The sequence below is a fragment of the Ornithodoros turicata genome, chromosome 3, assembly GCF_037126465.1.
Source record: "Ornithodoros turicata isolate Travis chromosome 3, ASM3712646v1, whole genome shotgun sequence".
Taxonomy (NCBI): domain Eukaryota; kingdom Metazoa; phylum Arthropoda; class Arachnida; order Ixodida; family Argasidae; genus Ornithodoros; species Ornithodoros turicata.
In genome coordinates, this window is record NC_088203.1 from 43550154 (window position 1) to 43569710 (window position 19557).

At 46.2% G+C, this 19557-nt stretch overlaps 2 protein-coding genes across 2 annotated transcripts; both read right to left on the reverse strand.

The window, feature by feature from the left end:
* Nucleotides 1-6614: 6614 nt before the first annotated feature.
* On the reverse strand, nt 6615-7499 carry LOC135389403 (uncharacterized protein K02A2.6-like). The gene has a single exon (XM_064619456.1). The coding sequence runs from the start codon at nt 7497-7499 to the stop codon at nt 6615-6617; it is 885 nt and encodes a 294-aa protein (XP_064475526.1).
* Nucleotides 7500-9049: 1550 nt separating this feature from the next.
* On the reverse strand, nt 9050-9454 carry LOC135389404 (uncharacterized protein K02A2.6-like). The gene has a single exon (XM_064619457.1). The coding sequence runs from the start codon at nt 9452-9454 to the stop codon at nt 9050-9052; it is 405 nt and encodes a 134-aa protein (XP_064475527.1).
* Between the last annotated feature and the right edge of the window lie 10103 nt (nt 9455-19557).

Sequence of the window (19557 nt, forward strand, 5' to 3'; positions counted from 1 at the left end):
ACAGACTTCGACTGACTAGCTTTGAAGTGAAACCACAACGTTTATAATTCGCGTCACGCTTTCATTATGTCTGTGGAAATAATATACCGAGCTTTACTGTTTTTGTAGTCCATTGCGATCCTCGCTCACCACTGTGATGGTGGACCGAGCGAGAGAAATGTTCCTACTACAGCCGATGCGTTATGCCACGGCTGATGTGAATGCATATGTCAAAGTATTAAAATCTACGTGCAGTGAGACTTTTCTTGCTCTTGACCTTTCTCTGTAGCGGACTTATAAGTACGCGACATCGCAAACCGAAACCGACAGTTCCAACGTAATGCCAGTGGGCTGCAGCCATAAATTCCGGCTCTGGGCTTCAGCAGTGGAGCGAAATATGCCCTTACTCATCCATTAATTTAGAGACGCAGGCAGACATTCCAGATTTGAAGGCAAAACGTTCAAGTAACTGAGTTTTGAATGGCTACAGATTTTTCGGACTCGGATCTACAGACAATTTTTTTTTTTATTTTACGTGTGGCAACACTGGTCGCAGTCTATTGCTGTCGCATATAGCGTCCTCGATAAACTTGCTCCGGAATTGCCCCGAAACCACAGTGGTGCGTGGCGCTCTACACTGGCGGTGCCCTGGGCGGAGGCATTATCGAACATGAAACTGCACTGCACTGGTGGATCTGATGGATACTAGCATGCGCCACCTAGAGATCTGTGCTCGTTGGGGCTCGTAGGCTGCGCGACCCGTAGCGGGAGGCACCTGGCGAGCGGCACCGATCGAATGTCATGCTGTCTGCTGCTACTTGCCCGGCTACACCTGGCTACTTGCCGCTTCCGCCTTCCTCCGTGCTTCCGGGAATCGCGATGCTTCTTGGGATTGCACTCTGGCGCTCGGCCGATTTTCTTGGTGTGGGTTCGGGGCAACTCAGTGCTGCACTGAACGGGTGCACTCCTTTAGTCGAGGACGTTCAGTGCGCACCAGTGCAGTTTATCGAGGATGGCAAGCCGCACCAGGTCGCACCGGGGCGCACCGGTGCAGTTTATCGAGGACGCTAATAGTCGCATCCTGTGGTTTTCGTCGACATGCCGAGACGATGTTGGATAGCTGGTTGCCCTAATTTACGTCAATATTCGCCTGGTATCCAATGTCTCATGCTTCCCAGTGACGAGACGGACAGCTTTTGATGCCACGAAGCTATCGGACTGCCATAGTGGAAAGACGATGTGGTGCCATCCACTGATCGTGTTTGTAGCGGACATTTGCATGATCGAATTTACGAAGGGCACGCTGAATCTTCAACGTACTGGATAACGAGCTCAGTGTCGTCTGAATCAAGGTGTAGCGCCATCACAATACCTGTCCACACCGGGGAAAGAACATCCACTTAAACGGCGCAAAGGTGTGAGTATTTTTCGTTATTGGGGCTAACAAAAGTATCTCAATCCGTGGTTCAAATGCTATCACAGGTTTCAAGATTGCGTGAATGGGTTAACTCTCATCTGCGTGACTCTGAGCCTTGCCGCTGCTTACCGCACAGAGAGAGTAAAAAAAAAAAGAGAAGTTACTGAATCTAGTCCCTAAACTCAAGTGGTGCACTGTTGATAAAAGTACACTTCGCTTAGCATCATCTTAGAAACCATACTTCAACAGAGTATTTATCTAATGTGTTGAACATACGTATCCGTTATTTTCTCTTCACTCATCTGCTTTCATATTTACAGGTGACTTCCTCGGCGTAGCCTGAAACCACTTAGGTGAGACAGCCTGATCATTGTAACCCACTATTCAGAGCAGACAAATGCTGTGCACCCTCTTTCCAGATTCCTCTTTAACGCAGTGTCTTGCATACTACTCGTGCTGTGTATATTGTTCACAATTTTTTTTATTACCTTTTTTGTTATTTGATTTACAGTTTGCTTTATCATGTGCACAAGTATGATATCGAGGGGGACATTTTCTTGTTTACACTTCTTATCTTATAATCGTTGCTCAGTTAGATTACATCATTTGCATTTCCCAGAACTGGAGTTGTATACTGTGTTATTTTCTACTCTCAAATCAGGGCAGCCCATGTGTATGGCGGCTGAAGTCTTTCATCAGGGTAACATACCAGGACAACTGCAGCAAGTGCTCTGCAGGTCACCTCTAAGTTAAAGGGACCGAAAAGTGAATATAAACCTATCGAAACTTTATGTTCAGCGAAAAGCTTGATCCTTCAAAAGTTCAAATATCAAAGAACTCCGCTGAAGTCGCTGTAGTTTTTCTGTAATCGAATTTTCCATAATTGCATGTCCAGGGACTTAGTAGGAAACCGAGCAGTCTGTCAACAATTGCATGACCCCGCGCCATCTGTCGAGGACACATGTAATACGCGCACTTCCGGGCGCTAATCCGGCGAAAACGAAAATGGCAGTGCATTTGTGACCACCTTCTACGTCGAGAATGTCGAGCCTCTTGAACATGAGTGCGCTGGAATTCCACATTCGAGAACTGTCGCTCACACAGAACTGTTGTTCGTGCGTTAGCGTGCTGGAAAGTGTGTTCTTCGCAGCAGAAGATTCCTCGTCCAGAGATTAATCGGAGTCACATTCGTCCTCAGCAGTAGCTCACCGTGCCGTGAACATGGACTGCTTTGTGAAATTTCCATGTATCAGGGAGAAGCACTTGTGTAAGCCGAAACAAACGCTGTTTTTTCGTTGTGCAGGTGTTCATGTGTGAAATGCAAACCGACGGATATTACGGTTTTTGCTGCCGAGAGATAGAGAATGCGTGTGAAAAGCAGACAGACACTGTGCCTTGACACGGAAGTATTGCAAGTGTCTTTTACATACATCCGAGGAACCGAAGAGCATGGCAACATACACTTCAGCGCCGTGTGGTCTTTACGCGCTACTTGAACGGCAAACTGGACTGAAAACCATTATTTCTGCAGGAAATTCCGTCATACCACCTGTCGGCCATTCACAAGGATATGGGGTGCTCCGAGAAAATACAATAGAAAGTACTCCACTGGATTTCGATCTGCGTCATGCATGCTATTAGGGATGCTTACCCATCAGTGCGCTGACCTGTAGAAATGTTGTCAGCATATTTTCATTTCTTGTTTGCTGCAAGTTTTTCTCATTGCTTTTTCTTTGCTGTCACAGTATATTATAATTACTAGTTTGTTCCTGGAGGGTTAAGTAACCTGTGGGCATAGATGTATTTGTAGGTTATACTCATGTCTCAATTGTATATGTGAGGAGTAAGTAAGATAATTTTCATCAGTGTCATTCAGCTGAACTGTTTTCATAACCTTTTAGTATACTTCTTAGTGACCACGTTTCCAAATGTCAACTAATAATTGAACCAAGATTGGGATTTAACACTTAATTAACTGTTTTGCTAAACGGAGTACTTGTAACTGATTCATTATCACGTCACCAACTAACATTTGTAGAGAACAACTTGAGGGCTGACTTCAAGTATTATTAACCCTTGATCTGGGTTCAAAGTTAACCATGCACCATTGGTGTGCATAGTACTCCAAAATGGCTAAATAACTGATTGCATAAGTTCTCTGTTGACAGCCCTGCAAATTGAAACTGGCTTCAGTGTGCACTACAAATGCATCATAACATTTAATTGAAATATAAGAGCAGAAGCAACATTTTGTTACAACTCAAACTATATCTTTCTTTTTTATTGTCCAGGGATTTAGGAAACAGAGTAGGACTTCCTGCCCTCTGATGTTTTGACGTACTTGATAGAGTTGTAAAACCTGCAACAAAATAAACAAGAGAAGCATAAACAGCTTCGTCTTTCCCTTTTGAAAACAACAACAACACTTTTGAATTTAACAAGCTAGTTATATTTTACCATTTGTTCACTTTTGTATTCTCTGTTGGTGAAAAGATTACAGGAACAATAATGCTGCAGATCAAACAATGACCTGTCATCTTGATGAAGATCAGAACATTTCTTCAGGCATGCTAAGTGAGAGAAAAGAAATGTACAATGAAGGTTGTACAAAAACAGCAAATCTCCGTCGACTTAAACTTTATATATGTGGATGTTACCACATCATGTAGTTTCCATCCAAAAGTCGGACTAGGCAAGGTTGTTTGGTAGGTTGTTGGCATGTTGATGTGCTATACCGTTACAGCACATCAATATAGATGAGGGGCAAACACAGTAGACAGCGTGATGGCTGCAAACTCAATGAAGTTTATTCAACAGAACAAGAAACCGAAAGCATGAGTATAGAGAAAGGCAGTGCCCATGCAGTGTATGGTGAACCACATTAATCTCTGAGAAGGTAGGATCGGAAGAGCAATATAGAGAAATGACGGTTGGGTCCTAGATAGGGGAGCTCTGCACATTTAGGACCAATATGATGTGGTAACCTTGCATGGCTCGCTGCAGCTCTGACACACATTGAACAATTCCAGTAGTGGGGCTTCAAATACAATGAACGTTTGCTGTTTCACTGGGCGTTCAAGTGTAGAAGATGCATCTCTAGAAAATTAATTAGCGTTCCTTAGTCATAAAGTCATAACTACATCTCAACAGGAAGTATTCTTGTACCCTTCAAACAAGCTAGTAGTTCTCATCGGTTTCTTCTCCTGTTGTTGAAGTCATACTAATGTTCTGCACCTGTCCAAAGACTCAAAAAAATGTCACAAAGTCTGCAACGCGTAACAAATCTAGTGCTTCCAGCTGTGGACTTTGCATACCTGCATTCAGCTATTTCTGTCATGTCAAGTTGAGTGCCGGGATCACACACACACGAAGCAGTCTTGCGCCACTTCAACACTGGAAGGCCCCTAAAATTAAATTTGTTGATGTTGACAATGTTTAGTACGGGACAAGTGGGATAACATAAGTTAAATGGAATACGTCGTCGGCTATATTATAATTTATACATGTGTGACGCCTGTACATACCTAAGACGTTGTGTTGGACTCGTCACCTCGGTGAAGCAAAATCACTGGATATTGAGCATCAGTGTGCCTCGGACGTCTTCGCAATTCGCCTTTTACGGCATCTTCGTAGTCATCGGCAGCAAAATGAGCTCAGCGCACACGACACGACTGCTACATCTAATAATCGAGTGTTTCGAACCACATTCGTTTTCGCGCACTCTACTGTTGAATCTTGTGGTAGAAAACGCCCGCCGACGATGGTGAACGAACATGATTTTTGCATCCCCGAACACCAAAACTACACCAGGCATATGTAGGTCTCTCGAATAATTGACACAGCAACCACGAACATGTCATTCACTTCTCTTCGCGCGACCAACACGACCACCCACGACGTAAACAATAAATGCGATAACACAGACGCCCTTGCAGATGGCGCGGCGGATCGTAGCTCTAGCGGCGAAGTAGCTGAATGATTTATTAACGTAAAAGCTATGGAAGTGAGCGTCATTTTTAAAATGGCGTTTAGCTGTAAGATAATGTGCGTCAGCTTTGTTCTCTACAAAATTAACTCTCACGTGGTAAGGGTTGACCAATCCCGGGGAGCCCTGGACCTGAAACCCAAGTTGCTCTTTTTCGCCGTTCGCTGGCAGCACCGTCCATGTTCCGGCAATCTTCAAAATATTTATACGTAAAAAATATTCCGAATTGAGAAGTAATGCTTTCTGTATCTTATCAAACAACGATGTTGTGCACGACAGTGGGCAAAAATATAGGGGTTATTTTTCACTTTTCGGTCCCTTTAAAGCAACCTACCTTTGATGCACTATGTCCTAATGAGATTTTGTTCCTGCTACAGCTCTGCGCTTTGTTTCACCTTACCAAAAAATAACCCTACCAACCATTATCATACCAGTGGTGTACTGCTGTGTTCAACCAGTTCAACTTGCTCGGGGCATCCTGCAAGGCCATGCAGCTACTTCAGCCCTTACTTGCTGGTAACACTTGTGCCAATACAGTTGTTACATGAGCTGTGTGACAGTGTAAAATAGAACATATCCTGTGTTCTATTAAAAATAAAAATTATGCATGTATAGCATACAATGTGTATGTAGATGTTAGGTCTTAGTTATTGTACTATTTTAGCTAAATGTCAACATTTCAGCTGTTTGAGCCTGAAGCCCTTGTCCTTGCCGCACATACAAGTGTGCCCACATCTTAGGAGGAGCCTGCATAGCGAGGACTCTGTCCCGGTGGCAAATGGAACAGTTCTTTCACAAAGAAAGCAGATTTCCGCCAGAAGACCAACAAGCAGTTTACTTGAAAGAGTACCAATTACTTGTCGTTTTTCTAATCGCAAAATATTGGGCATGCTACGTCAGTACTGGGGTTTTTGCTTCTTTCCAGTTCACTCAACTGGTGACTTCAAGCTTACCTAACACAATAATATAAGAGGGCAATGAAGCAGGCGAACAGGTGTCGTGAGAGTGTCCCCCAGTCTTAGGGTTATGGATGTATTACACAGCATTGGAAACCTGGTTTAACAATAAATTTGTTAAACGACTGAAGTAGACCAGACTACGTGGGTACAATGTTTATTCCACGGAAGCCAGAACCCGAATGCCAGCTGACTAGCAGCTGCTCACGAGACTCGCCAGTCTTCATCCTCAATATCGCTGCCGGTGGAACTGCAGCGCCACTACAATTTCCCCCCTTTAAGAGGATCCGTAGCGCTCCGGTTTACAACGCGTGCGCGTTGGATATCGAGCTCCGAAAGTCTTTAGAGGGACAGCAGAGTTTGCTAGAGGAACTGCAAAGTCTGCTGTCGCTGGAACCGGGCACTGTTCGCTGTCTCCTTCAGGTTCAGTCGTCTCAGGAAACACAAGAAGGAAGCCTTCAGAAGCATTGTTCCCTGGAGACTGCAATGGCTCTCTGTCGTGTTGTGGGACATGCGGGAGCCACGTAGTCGTTGATTCCCGCCGCTTTAAATGATCCTTGTGGACCCGGTGTTCTTTGCCGAACCCGTCTTTCGCAACATAGATTGTGGAGCCCTGCTTGTTGCCGATCGTACCAATTTTCCAATGGCCTTTTTTGATGGGGTCGAGCATCCACACTTTCTGGCCGATTACGAAGCTGCGATCGCAAGTTCGAACGTCGTGGTTCCTCTTCTGTCTAGCACGTGCTTTTCGCGAGGACTCCGACGTGCTGAAGTCCTGAACCTTGTCCGGACACACCAGATCCAGCACCGATCGATAGTGTCTGCGATTTAGAAGTTCACATGGTGGACGACCTGTCGTTGCATGAGGAGTAACGCGATATTTGAAGACGAAATCGCGCACTCGATCCCGTTCTCCTCCCTCCGAAGTAGAACGACGAACGGCTGTCTTGAACGTTCGTACAAAGTTATCTGCGAGGCCATTCGATTTTGGATGGTATGGAGGAGCGAAGAGATGACGGATTCCCTTTGCTCGCAGATAGTTTTCGAGAACCTCGCTGGTAAACGGGGGTCCGTTATCCGTAACAAGGACGTCAGGAAACCCATTCTGGGCAAATACGTCAGCCAATGCGTCCACTGTCTTGCTGGCGGTGGTCTTGGACATGCATTTAACATTTGCTGAATGCGTCAATGACGATTAGGTAATGGACTCCTTGCAGTTCAGCAAAATCCGCAGGTTCCCACTGGTTGTAAGGGTACCGGTACTTCTTGAGCGGCCACTGCCGCACACGGGTCGCAGTGCTTCACCTTCATCTCGATCGCCTTGTCCAACCAGACGTATGAACGTGCCAACATATTCATCTTAGTCTGTCCAACGTGACAGTCATGGAGGATGTCTAGCATCGCTTCTCTGAATGTAAGGGGAATAACAGTACGCAAGCCCCATAGGACACAACCCTTGTGGACTACCAGTTCTGTCTGCCGCTGAGAGTATGGAGCCAACTCAGCGGGAACACTTGCGGGCCAACCCTTCTCGATGTAGTTTACCACCCTGGAGAGGAACACATCGCTGGCCGTAGCTTTTGCGATGTCTTCAGCGGTTATTGGAAGGATGGACATGCTCTCATCTTGGATGGCGTCGATTTCTTCTCAATGAACGCTGAAGATTTCGTGTTGTCCGGACCGGTCGAATTCTGCATCCGGGCCTTCCGGAAGACGAGATAGACCACCTGCATTAGCGATGTCTTTCGTTCCTTTGAATTCGATGTCGTAGGTGTAGGTCATCAAAATAAGTGCCTAGCGCTGTAGACGACTCGCTGTTGAGGCTGGTATCCCTTTTCTTGACCCGAAAATGGTGGTCAAGGGCTTATGGTCGGTATAGAGGACAAACCTCCTTCCCCATAGGTATTGGTGAAATTTTCTCACACCAAAGATGATGGCAAGTGCCTCTCGCTCCATCTGAGCGTACTTCGTCTCTGCCGACGTGAGTGTCTTTGATGCGTGAGCTACCGGTCTGCCTTTGCCATTGATACGGTGATAGATGACTGCGCCGAGTCCTTTCGAAGAAGCATCAACCGCTAAGAAGATAGGCTTCTCCGGATCGTAGTGAGTCAAGATCTCGGCGGATGTCAACATTCTCTTGACAGTCTCGAAAGCTTCTACACATGCGGCTGACCACTTCCACGCCATACCTACCTTTAACAAGTCATTCATCGGTGCGCAAACATCTGACAAGCTCTTCAAATACTTGCCGTAATGTTGGACCATTCCTAGAAATGAACGCAGCTCCGACACCTGAGTGGGTGGAGGCGTATTGAGAATTACTGAAACCTTCTTGGGTGATGGTCTAAAACCCTCGGCATCCACAACATGGCCTAAGTACTCCACCTGCGGCTGGAGGAACGCACACTTCTCTCTCTTCAAAGTCAAGCCGAATTCCTGTAGTCAAGTGAAAACCTTGTTCAAGTTTGTGAGGTGCTCTGCGTCATTTCTTCCGGTGACGATAATGTCGTCAAGACAGCAAGCTACCGATGACAGTCCAGCAATGACCTGTTCCATCGCGCGTTGGAAAACAGCTGGTGCTGATGCGATACCAAAAGGCATCCCGTTGAACTGGAACAGGTCCTGGTGTGTGTTGATGACGAGTAACTTCTTAGCCTCTTCATCAAATTCCATTTGTAGATAGGCCTCAGACAGATCTAGCTTCGTAAACTTCTAGCCACCGTTGAGGACTGCCAGTAGCTCTTCCGGTCGTGGCAGTGGATACTGCGAAATCGCCAGTTGCGGGTTGACAGTAACGCTGAAGTCGCCAGATACCCTTACGGCTCCATGTGGTTTCGGCACCACAACGATAAGCGTCGCCCATTCCGAGACCTCAACTGGTTGCAGTACTCCATTGTCCACTTGCCTCTGCAGATCCTTCTCAACGGCTTGCCTTGTAGCAAACGGAATGGGGCGAGGCTTGAAAAAAATCGGCTCTGGCGCTTCCTTGAAGTGCAGGTGAACCAAACTTTTCGTACACCTTCCCAAATCTGGACGAAACAAATCTTGATACTTCTCTAGGGTCTCGGTCAGAGACGGTTCCTCGGCGCTTACACTTCCAACAAAGAGCGAATTCATGTCGATGCGAAGCGCTCGAATCCAGTCCCTCCCTAGAAGATTTGTGTGTTCAGTTCTTGTGAACAGAACTTCCAACTTCTCACTGCGTTTTCCCAAGCATACTTGAAGATGTGTCTGTCCGCGCAGCCCAATGTCGGCCTTGTTGAAGCAACGGAGTTCGTATCTTGGAGGACGTAACTTAGGACATCTTAGTTTGAAAAAAGTCCGCTCATCAAGCAGGGTTGCGCGAGATCCGGTGTCCACGTGAAGGAGGACATCATTTCCTTGGATCCGGCAAGTCACAAACTGTCCATCGTGTTCTTCTGCTATGTAAACATCAGTGACGAGCTTGACCTTGCGGGAGCGCCTTCTCCTTCTCGACGGGGCTGATGACATCGCTGAGGAGCTGCTACTGCGGCCCATCTTCGCTATGTGGCCCTTCTTGCCGCAAGAACGGCAGTCTTCGGATCGGAACCGGCAGTCGTCTGCGCCATGGTTGGTGTTTCCACATCGAAAGCATCGAATGTTTCGGTCAGGCCTCAGCAGGTGCACGGCGTTCCTTGAGCACAGCTGTTGAGATTCAGTTGCCGCTGCCAAACAACTTTCCGCCAACCGGAATCCAATGTAAGGTCCTTTTCATGCACAAGCCGTGTCCGGAGTCGTTCGTCTCGTAGTCCAACGATGAACGCTGTTAGCAACGAGCAGGTCCGAAGATCCGTCTCGGCTTCGTACAGGCAGCGACCGACGATAGCGGATAGCCGTTCCATGTAGTCCCTCACCGTTTCTTCCTTGTCTTCACGGGTGGAGAACAACTTCAGCCTCTCGAATTCTTTGAATCTCTTCGGCGTATAATGTTCTTACATCTTCTTGAGAAGCTCGGTGAAGGGGACCTGGGCAATGTTGCGTGGCTGCAACGAATGGTATAGTCGCTTGAAGACTTCTGGACTCAATGAAGATATAAGTAGGCTGCTCTTGTCTTGGTCGTCAGAAATCCTGGCCACACGCAAGGCAGCTTCGAACCTCACGTGATAGAGGTTCCACTCCTCTTTGCCTGGGTCAAAGGTTCCTGAGCTCCTGAAATGATGTATGCCCTCCGCAGACCTCGCGGCAGTTGGTGACGGAGGCGTCTCCTGGAAAGACATTCCTGGAAACATTCCTGGAGACGTTCCGGGAAAGACACTGTAACAGCTCGTCGCCAGTTGACGTAGACCAGACTATGTGGGTGCACTGTTTATTCCACGGAAGCCAGAATCCGAATGCCAGCTGACTAGCAGCTGCTCACGAGACTCGCCAGTCTTCATCCTCAATATCGCTGCCGGTGGAACTGCAGCGCCACTACAACGACAAACACTTATCAGAAATAAATACGATCTGCAGAATACTTTTTGTAGGCATGACGGTTAGCAATGCTAAATGTTAAGATTTACGACGTGCTCAACATTGAATACAGAATACGTGACGTGCTCATAAAGAAATTCTTGCATGAAACATAATCTTAGGCAAACAAGAAGTCCTTCGACGGAAGGAAATGCAGCCATCTGTAGAACAATAAATGCAGAGTAAATCAAACTTGCCTGAGAGCACGGAGATGCTTTGAATGATAACAGCAATGATGAAGAACATGAGTTGAAACAAATTAAAACAAAACATTAGACCACCCAGTCTTTTACGATAATTCGTGCAAACAAATCGAACAACAAAGGGGGCATCTTCGAAATATCACAGTCGCACTTCACCAAGCACTTCATTTGTTGTCAGATTGCCAACACGTAAACATAACTGCAACTGGCGTAAACATAACTGCAATGCCAAGCAACCACCAGACATTTTCCATTGGTGACGGCGATACAACCAATACACGTTGCGGTGAATCGCTAGAGGCCCGCGTAACTCGTCAGCAAAACCCTCAAAGCCACGGAGGTACTTGAGTTCCTTGTTGTGACCGGTCGCAGAGCAGAGGACGAATACATTCGATGAAAAAGTACAGCTCACATGTCATACTTGTCAGCTCAACTCTAGCAAACGATTCACACGAAAAAAGCTGTTAATTATAGCGTGTTATCCGAACGCCTCCAACCAAGAAAACGTAATGCTTCAACTTCAACCCTCAGACGGGCCCAGAGACCTTGTGATCTTGTATGTGCGACTGGACGGCGACACTCGACAGCTCGGTGGCATTACTTGCCATTGCGCAACACCGTTGACGTAACAGGGCACAGAAGTCCGGTCCGTACAGTTACACCATCGACGGGAGAATGTGCGCGGGAGAGGAGGAACGCGGAAGAGACATCTCGAGCGCGCGCTCCCCGCAGAGTGGAGCGATTTCGTCCGGAAAAATTTGTGGCATATCAGTTTCTCGGCGGGAAGAGCAGTTGCCAGCGAAAAAAAGTATGGGGGTTCGGGAAATTTCCCAAGCAGCAAAATGTACTGAAAGTCGAGTGCAATAGGGGTGGACGGGTAGGTGGAAGGCTTTGAGCAGACTGATGAAACTAAAGAAGATTGATAAGACACATACCGTCCACCCCTATTGCACTCGACTTTCAGTACATTGTGCTGCTTGGGTTCATAGTCTCTTTAAGTTACTTTGGCAAAGTTACCTGAGAAAGAAGCTAGTTCCTCTGAACGTTACCACGGCGCAAGAGTACCGAGTTAAGTTACCAAAAAAGGAACTTACAGGGTTAGTCTAGCAAACTTTACACTTTTCGACTGCATCGTAAAAATAGAAAATGGGGTTTAGTCAACCCCGAGCTTCGCAGACTGATAGCCATTTGTATGAAGTTTTGTTGGAATTTTTTGTGACCGTTATGGTCTTGTAGAAGAAAAATTAAAAATCAAGCAAAATCTCACTCTATGCATTTTCTATGGACTATCTCACTCAAAAGCCACAATTTTCTCCTGTGTGCGCTTCAATTTCATTTCATCACACACAGGTGGCGCCAACATACAAAAGAAGAGGATTGGTGCATAACGTCAGAATGGACATGTGACATCGTTGTAGGCAGCGCCGCCTGTGTGAGGTTATGTGAACGTGATGTAGACACAAGAACGCAATTCGGGGTCCTTAGTAAAACGGTATGGTAGGACACCTGCACAGAAAAGGACAAGACCAAACCTGAATCATTAGTATCTAACGTCTACCGCAAAGATGTCGCGCGGCCTTGAGTCAGATGCGGGTGCCTTACCTTTCGTCCACACTTGTCGAAGCGGCCGTGCTGTGTGCACAGCTGGACACAGCAGTTCCCAGGCATGGTGACCAACCGAACAGAAACACGTCGTTATTTGCATAAATGTATCACGGCCGACAAGTGTTGTGTTGCTGGCTGTACTTAGCAAGGAGCACAGAATCCGCGCTGACCGGGACTCTTCAACAATGGCGGCGGCACCCTAGTTTCCATTGCGTTCCGATAGATGGCTCTGCCCCATGGGCTGTCTTGCAAAGCGCCATGCATTCAAAATGCATGGGACGAGATTTTGCTTGATTTCTTTCTACATGACCATAGTGCTTACAAAAAATTTCAATGAAACTTCAGACAAATGGTTGTCAGTCTTCAAAGCTTGGGGTAGGCTAAACCCCGTCTTCTATTTTTACGATGCGACTGAAATGTGTAACGTTTGTTAGTTTAACCCTGTAGTTACAGTAACGAGTTATTGTAACGAGTTGCCTCGAACTCTGCACGTAACACGTGATTCCTCCAGTCAGGGTGAGCTAACTCACCACTGAAAGCCCAGTGCAAAGCCAGTGAAGTATATTAGTGAAAAATAGCCAGAGCTCCTAGGCTGCACGCATAGCATATGTTTGTAAGTGCTCAAACGTCGCCACGCCAGTACTGGACAGCTGCTTCGGCCTTCTTGGGCCTCATCGGCAGTACGCAGGCAGGGAAAGCTCATGAGGCCCAAGAATGCTGAAACAGCTGTCCAGTACTGGCGTGGCGACGTTTGAGCACTTACAAACATATGCTATCCGTGCAGCCAAAGAGCTCTGGCTATTTTTTTCCCCTACATACATGTATGCTGATGAATCAGGGGGGGTACGGGGTATGAATCAGATAGACACGTAAGTACATAAGCACAGAAACGGTAAAGAAGGGATTCAGAAGACTTGAGGGAGAGTTAAAAATAATAATTTATTACAGCCAATAAACCATTTCCGACAACGCGTATGCGCATGCCCAGCCCTTGCGTCCGCCATCTTTGAGTGGAAAACATCGCTATGGACCTTTTCCGAGTAAGCCTATGGGAGATAATTCGTTTCAAGGTTACGCCGACGTTTGAGGTCTGCATTTGACAACTCTTTGTACTGGTAATGAGTACAATGCGCTTTCACTCTTTCCGCATTCTTTTTCCAATCTTCTCTTACCACTTTCCCACGCGACGTGCCAGTCCGAAAACAGTCACCATGTTTATTTGTGGGAAAGTCACGACGTTGGACATTCCGCCGCCAGGGAAGACGCGAATATGGAAATGGTCCATTACGGGAGATAACTAAGGTTTATTTACATGTTACAGGGGTCGACGTTTCCGCACAGGACTAAGGGGGATTTTAGTGGGTAATCGCATATAAAAGGGCGGGAAGGGCTACGGGAGAGGAGGAATCCGCACGTGGGACGGGTGCTGACCTTTGGGGTTTTCCAGGAGCTTTGTCCTTGGTCGTCGCTGGGGAGTGGGGATCTGTAAAGGTAAAAGGAAAAGGCGGCAAAAAGAACGGAAGTGGGTCGACGTGCTCAAATCTTATCATGAATTCAGGCTGCGGACTGACAATATGCCCGGGTCAACAACAACAATATGCTCGGATCTTCGTTTATTGTGCGTTGGAATTTATGGATTAAATAAGACTCATGTTGTTGTCTGCTGCGGTTGGATGCGAAACCTGACTGTAAAATGAATACAGTTATGTCGTTGAAGGAATGGCCGGATTCGCGAAAGTGTGCAAACTACTTGTTGTAGTTTGACCAATGTACTGTGCATTACAAAAGTTGCAATGTATTAAATATACGACGTTGGACGTCACCTCGCTGTACACTTACATTCCACACGACGATTTCACCCGTGCAGTAATCGACGTTTTTAACAAATTGTCCGATAACCCGCTTCATTCAGCTCTCCTTGAAACTCTGATCTCCCTGATACTTAGTGCAACAATTTTAAATTCGACAACAAGCATTATCTCCAAATTAGTGGTACAGCTATGGCAACAAAAATGGCCCCCAGCTATGCTAATATGTTCATGGGCAATCTTGACGAACGCTTCCTAGAAACATGTTTGCTCAAACTCCTTCTATACAAACGCTTCTTTGATGACGTATTCATGTTGTGGCCCCATTCTGAGGAAAGTCTTATCATTCATATATAATTTTAATAACGTTCACCCTACTATAAAATTTACCCACACTTATTCTAAAGAGGCCATAAACTTTCTGAACGTTCATGTTAAGATTTGTAACAACCCCATAGAAACAAACTTGTACCGTAAACCAACAGACTCCCAGCAGTACCTGTCATTCAACAGTTGCCATCCGCGACATACTAAATTAGCCATCCCTTACAGTGAGGCCATACACTACAGAAGAATCTGCTCCCATGATGACGAATTAGATGCTAACCTTGACAGCCTCGAAGAAACTTTGGTTAATCGACAATTCCCGCCAGACCTAGTGAAAAATGCACTCAGTAAAGCCCGCCGTACGAACCGCACGGATCTCATGAAAAATCAAAGCAACCTAAAGATGAGGAATGTGTCAACCTCACTCTAACCTTTAGCGGTAATATACCTGACCTTAAAATATCTTACAACGGCACCAGCCCCTTCTATCTCAGCCGGAACGTCTAAAGGAAATATTCCCTACACCACCCCGCATAACATATCGTCGTGCGCGGAACATTCAGGATCATTTGGCACACGCTAAGATTAACAAACCGGAACATACAGTCACAGGCTACCACCCTTGCATGGGACGTAGATGTCAAATTTGTAATTTGATACAGACCGCGGATACAGTACAAATTGTAATTTCCATATAAACTCATATACAACCCCTCTAACGTCGTATATTTAATACAGTGCAATTTTTGTCATGCACAGTACATTGGTCAAACTACAACAAGTTTCAGAATTCCATTCAATAATCATAAATCTGATGTGACAAAGAAACCAAATCTCCCGGTCTCCCGCCACTTTCGCGAACCCGGCCATTCCTTCAATGACATAACTGTATTCATTTTACAGTCAGGTTTCGCATCCAACCGCAGCAGACAACAACGTGAGTCTTATTTAATCCATAAATTCCAATGCACAATAAACGAAGACCCGGGCATATTGTCCACAGTCCGCAGCCTGAGCTCATGATCAGATTGGAGCACGTCGACCCACTTCCGTTCTTTGTGCCGCCTTTTCCTTTTACCTTTACAGATCCCCACACCCCAGCGACGACCAAGGACAAAGCTCCTGGGAAACCCCAAAGATCAGCACCCGTTCCACATTCGGTGAGGCTGCACGTGCAGCCATGGAGCATTCGATCATTTTTAAATTTGTATCTGTACTTAGTGGCTTTGCACCGCGGCCTCCAAAGGTGTTGCTAACACGCTGGAACATTGATGTCTTGCCGAGAGACAGTGTTTGCGCCGACCCAAGAGCTGTCACATCCCTACGCTGTACCGATGAGAGCCAACAAGCCCGAAACGGCAGTCCACAGCTGGGATTGTGGCACGCTTGACTTGTAAATATACAGGGTGTTACCCTATAAAAGTCTACCCGCGCCGGCATGCCGTGCTCGCCAATTACTCAATGCAGGCGGTACAATGTGTTGCCTACGTATAAAACTCATAAGGACATTCTATCATGGTAAATATCGAAGTGATTGAGCAATGGCAAAAGGGCACAGGTGCAGGCCAGCTGGTATATGGTGAAAAAATTTGGAACCCGAGAAAAGGACAGAGGAGGGACGACACGATACGTACTCGAAAGTACGTAAGTCGAGTACGTGTCGTGTCGTTCCTCCTCTGTCCCTTTCTCGGGAAGTGATTGAGCACGTAACGCAAAGTTATAGCGCAAAACGTGAGGTTCCCGTAGTCAAAACAGCCAAGATCGCGCGTCTCAGTTAGCAGACGACATCCCTTTTGGGTGTCGTCTGCTGAGTATGCGTCAGCATTTTTCGTTCCTCACGTTGCTTACTTCTGAGCAAAATACGACAGTTACACGAAAGCGAAATGAAAACTGCAGTTCCATCCGACTGGCAGGACATGCGACACGTTGTCGTGTGGGGAGCAGCATGTCAAGTGCGCTTCTCAACGGTGCCATCTTGTTTGTTTGACTATGACACGTTTTGAGTTATAACTTCGTGCTGCGGCACCCAATCACTTTGAAATTTACCAAGATTAAATGTCCATATGAGCTTTATATAAAGATCACACAATGTGCCACCTCCATTGAGTAATTGGCGAGTAATTGGTAATACGGCATGGCGGCACGCGTGGACTTTGATAGGGTAACACCCTGTATAGTATATACTATATATATATAGTCGTACGTCACTCGTTAATATGGACACTTTCGTCCCCGACCAAAGTCGTCCATATTATCGAATACCAAGGAAATAACAAAGACAACGCTGAAGGTTTATTGAAAAGAATTTCCGAATTAGTGCCTGCTTGAAGGTATACTTCGTTGAGCATTAGCAAAACGTCGGCAACACGTAGAGCTTGCTGCTCATTGTCCTCAGAGAATTTAAGAGTCGTCCCTAGTTCCGCTTGAGCCATAGCAGACGTCCATTCGTTTGGCGTTGCTGATGTCGTCAACGCCAGTGCCTGACGACTTGCCTTGACAACTGTGCCGCCTCTGTTCTCGTAAGCTGTTGAGCGACTGCACTATGTTTAACTAAATGCACAACTTCTTGCACCAAGATCAATCGCCAATGGACGTGTTGGGAACAGTCATGGCGTCAAATAGGATTTTCCAGGCTCTTCATGTCCGCAAATAACCCCCTTTCATCTTATAGTTCCTGTAGACGGTTGCGAAGGAGAGGGCATAGCTCCCTACGCAACGCAACGTGTGAGGTGGGCAACCGGGCATCGCTATACTTCCTCCCTGACAGATTTGTTGGCCTTGTAGCATGCTATGCACCGATAGTAGCTGATTGAAGGGTCTCTCGGATGCTTTGATTTGAACGAAAACTCCAGTGCAGAATTCGTCCATCTCCTCTCCTCCTTTGGTACTGAATGATGTCGTGGGTCCTATTGTGGGAAGGCAAATACGTCGGGGCACTCCAGTTAGAATTCATACAGAAATTGCAGATACGCACAAGCTGGCCACCACAACCATACTGAGCAGAAGGGCAGTGGTCGTAAGGTGTTTAGCCGATGAATCGCCTTCAAACAATGAAGTCGACGCGTGTGACCTGCGTAGGTGGCATGTCAGACATTCGGGAGGAAATATTCCAAAGGGCAGAGGGGCCGACATTGTGAAGAACTATTGAACTCCAAAAGGTACAGGCTCTCGCATGGCCTGGCACTAGCGATGTCTATCTCATGAGGGGCGAAACCTCTAAGTGAATTTTGTTACGTTATGTCGGAGCTCTCAACTTTGCCATTATTGTTGTTATCTATATCATCGGATACTTCGTCTCGCATTGTATCTTTCCTCCCGTTGGATCCATGTTCCCGTTGGATCCTTGTTTCTGTTGGATACTTGTTCACGGTGTCACGTGACCCGATTGGATCATCCTTCTCGTTGGAAACTTACGCTCGTTGGACCCTCGAGCCAGAAGCGTTCCTGTTGAAGTCCTCTTCACGTTGGATCCTCCGTCTTGCATTGGACCCTTCTTCGCGTTGGATACTTTTTCACGCTGTCACGTGACCCTGTTGGATCCTCCTTCTGTTTGGACCCTCCAGCTCGTTGGACCTTTGAGCCACATGCGCTGTATACCTTACCTCCAGCTGTCAGATGCCTACTGGGAAGAAAGGAAGAGAAAGAGAATAAGGATGGGTAAACAGCAATACGAGGCCAAGTTAAACAACACATCATTGGTGGGGACATCAGAGGGGATGGAAGGGTCACACCTTGACGCAGAGACACGTCATTTGTTCCTTCCCTAATATTGTGTAATGGCTATGGTCATTTCTGTTTGTCCCGGCCAGTGATATCGTGTCCTACTTGGGCTCGCATCGCTGTTTATCCATCCTATTTTTTCTCTCTCTCATTGTTTTTCTTCCCACTATATATATATATATATATTCAACACCCAGTATATATTCAACCAACCAACCAACCAACCAACTCCCAGTATATATTCAACCTTTATCCCCACTCCTTCTTCACGCTTAATCTTAGCAACCGGTCATTGTGGCATAGCAACACACCACTGACATTTTTACTCCCTTTCACGAGTTTGTTGCATGCGTAAATGCTGTAGCATTTTACCTTGTCACTAATGTTCATATCTGTTGCGACCCGCTATATACATTTTGTGTAATGTTTGCTATCAACCTTTCTTCGTTATGTTTCAGTTTAAGTATGTATTGAGGTGCACCAAATCAGAAGGAACGACGGGTCATCTCTGAGCACCGTGGCATAACTAAAATTAGTATTGGTATTATCTGTGGAAACCTAACATTGCGGCCTTTTGATCGTTGTAAGTAATGCAAAAAGTTAGTTCAATGACAAAATAAGGATTTCCACAGTACGGTTATGCAAATGCCCCAAGGTCGAAAATAAAGTTGTTGTTGTTGCAAATGCCCATTAATAGTACAATGAACGTGGACATACTGACATTGCAGTTCAATGTGAGACTCATCTCGGATACATTTATGCGAACAAATCCACGTGTACTCTGCTGGCCATCCAATGGTGAAGTTGCACTCTGTGTAGCCATAGGCCTTGTCATATAAAGCTATGAGCTTTATATATATATATATATATATATATATATATATATATTTATGCTATATATGTCAAATAAAGCTATGAGAAACACACCCGTTGAGAGGCCAGCAAGTACAATGGCACCCACGAAGGAGCCAGAGGGCGTCGCACATTGTTGGGCGGGTGTTTTAGGGCTGTTGGGCCATGGATGGGACTCTGTGGAAAAGAGGGTCACAAACATCGCTTTCCAAAATGAACATTGCACGACCAG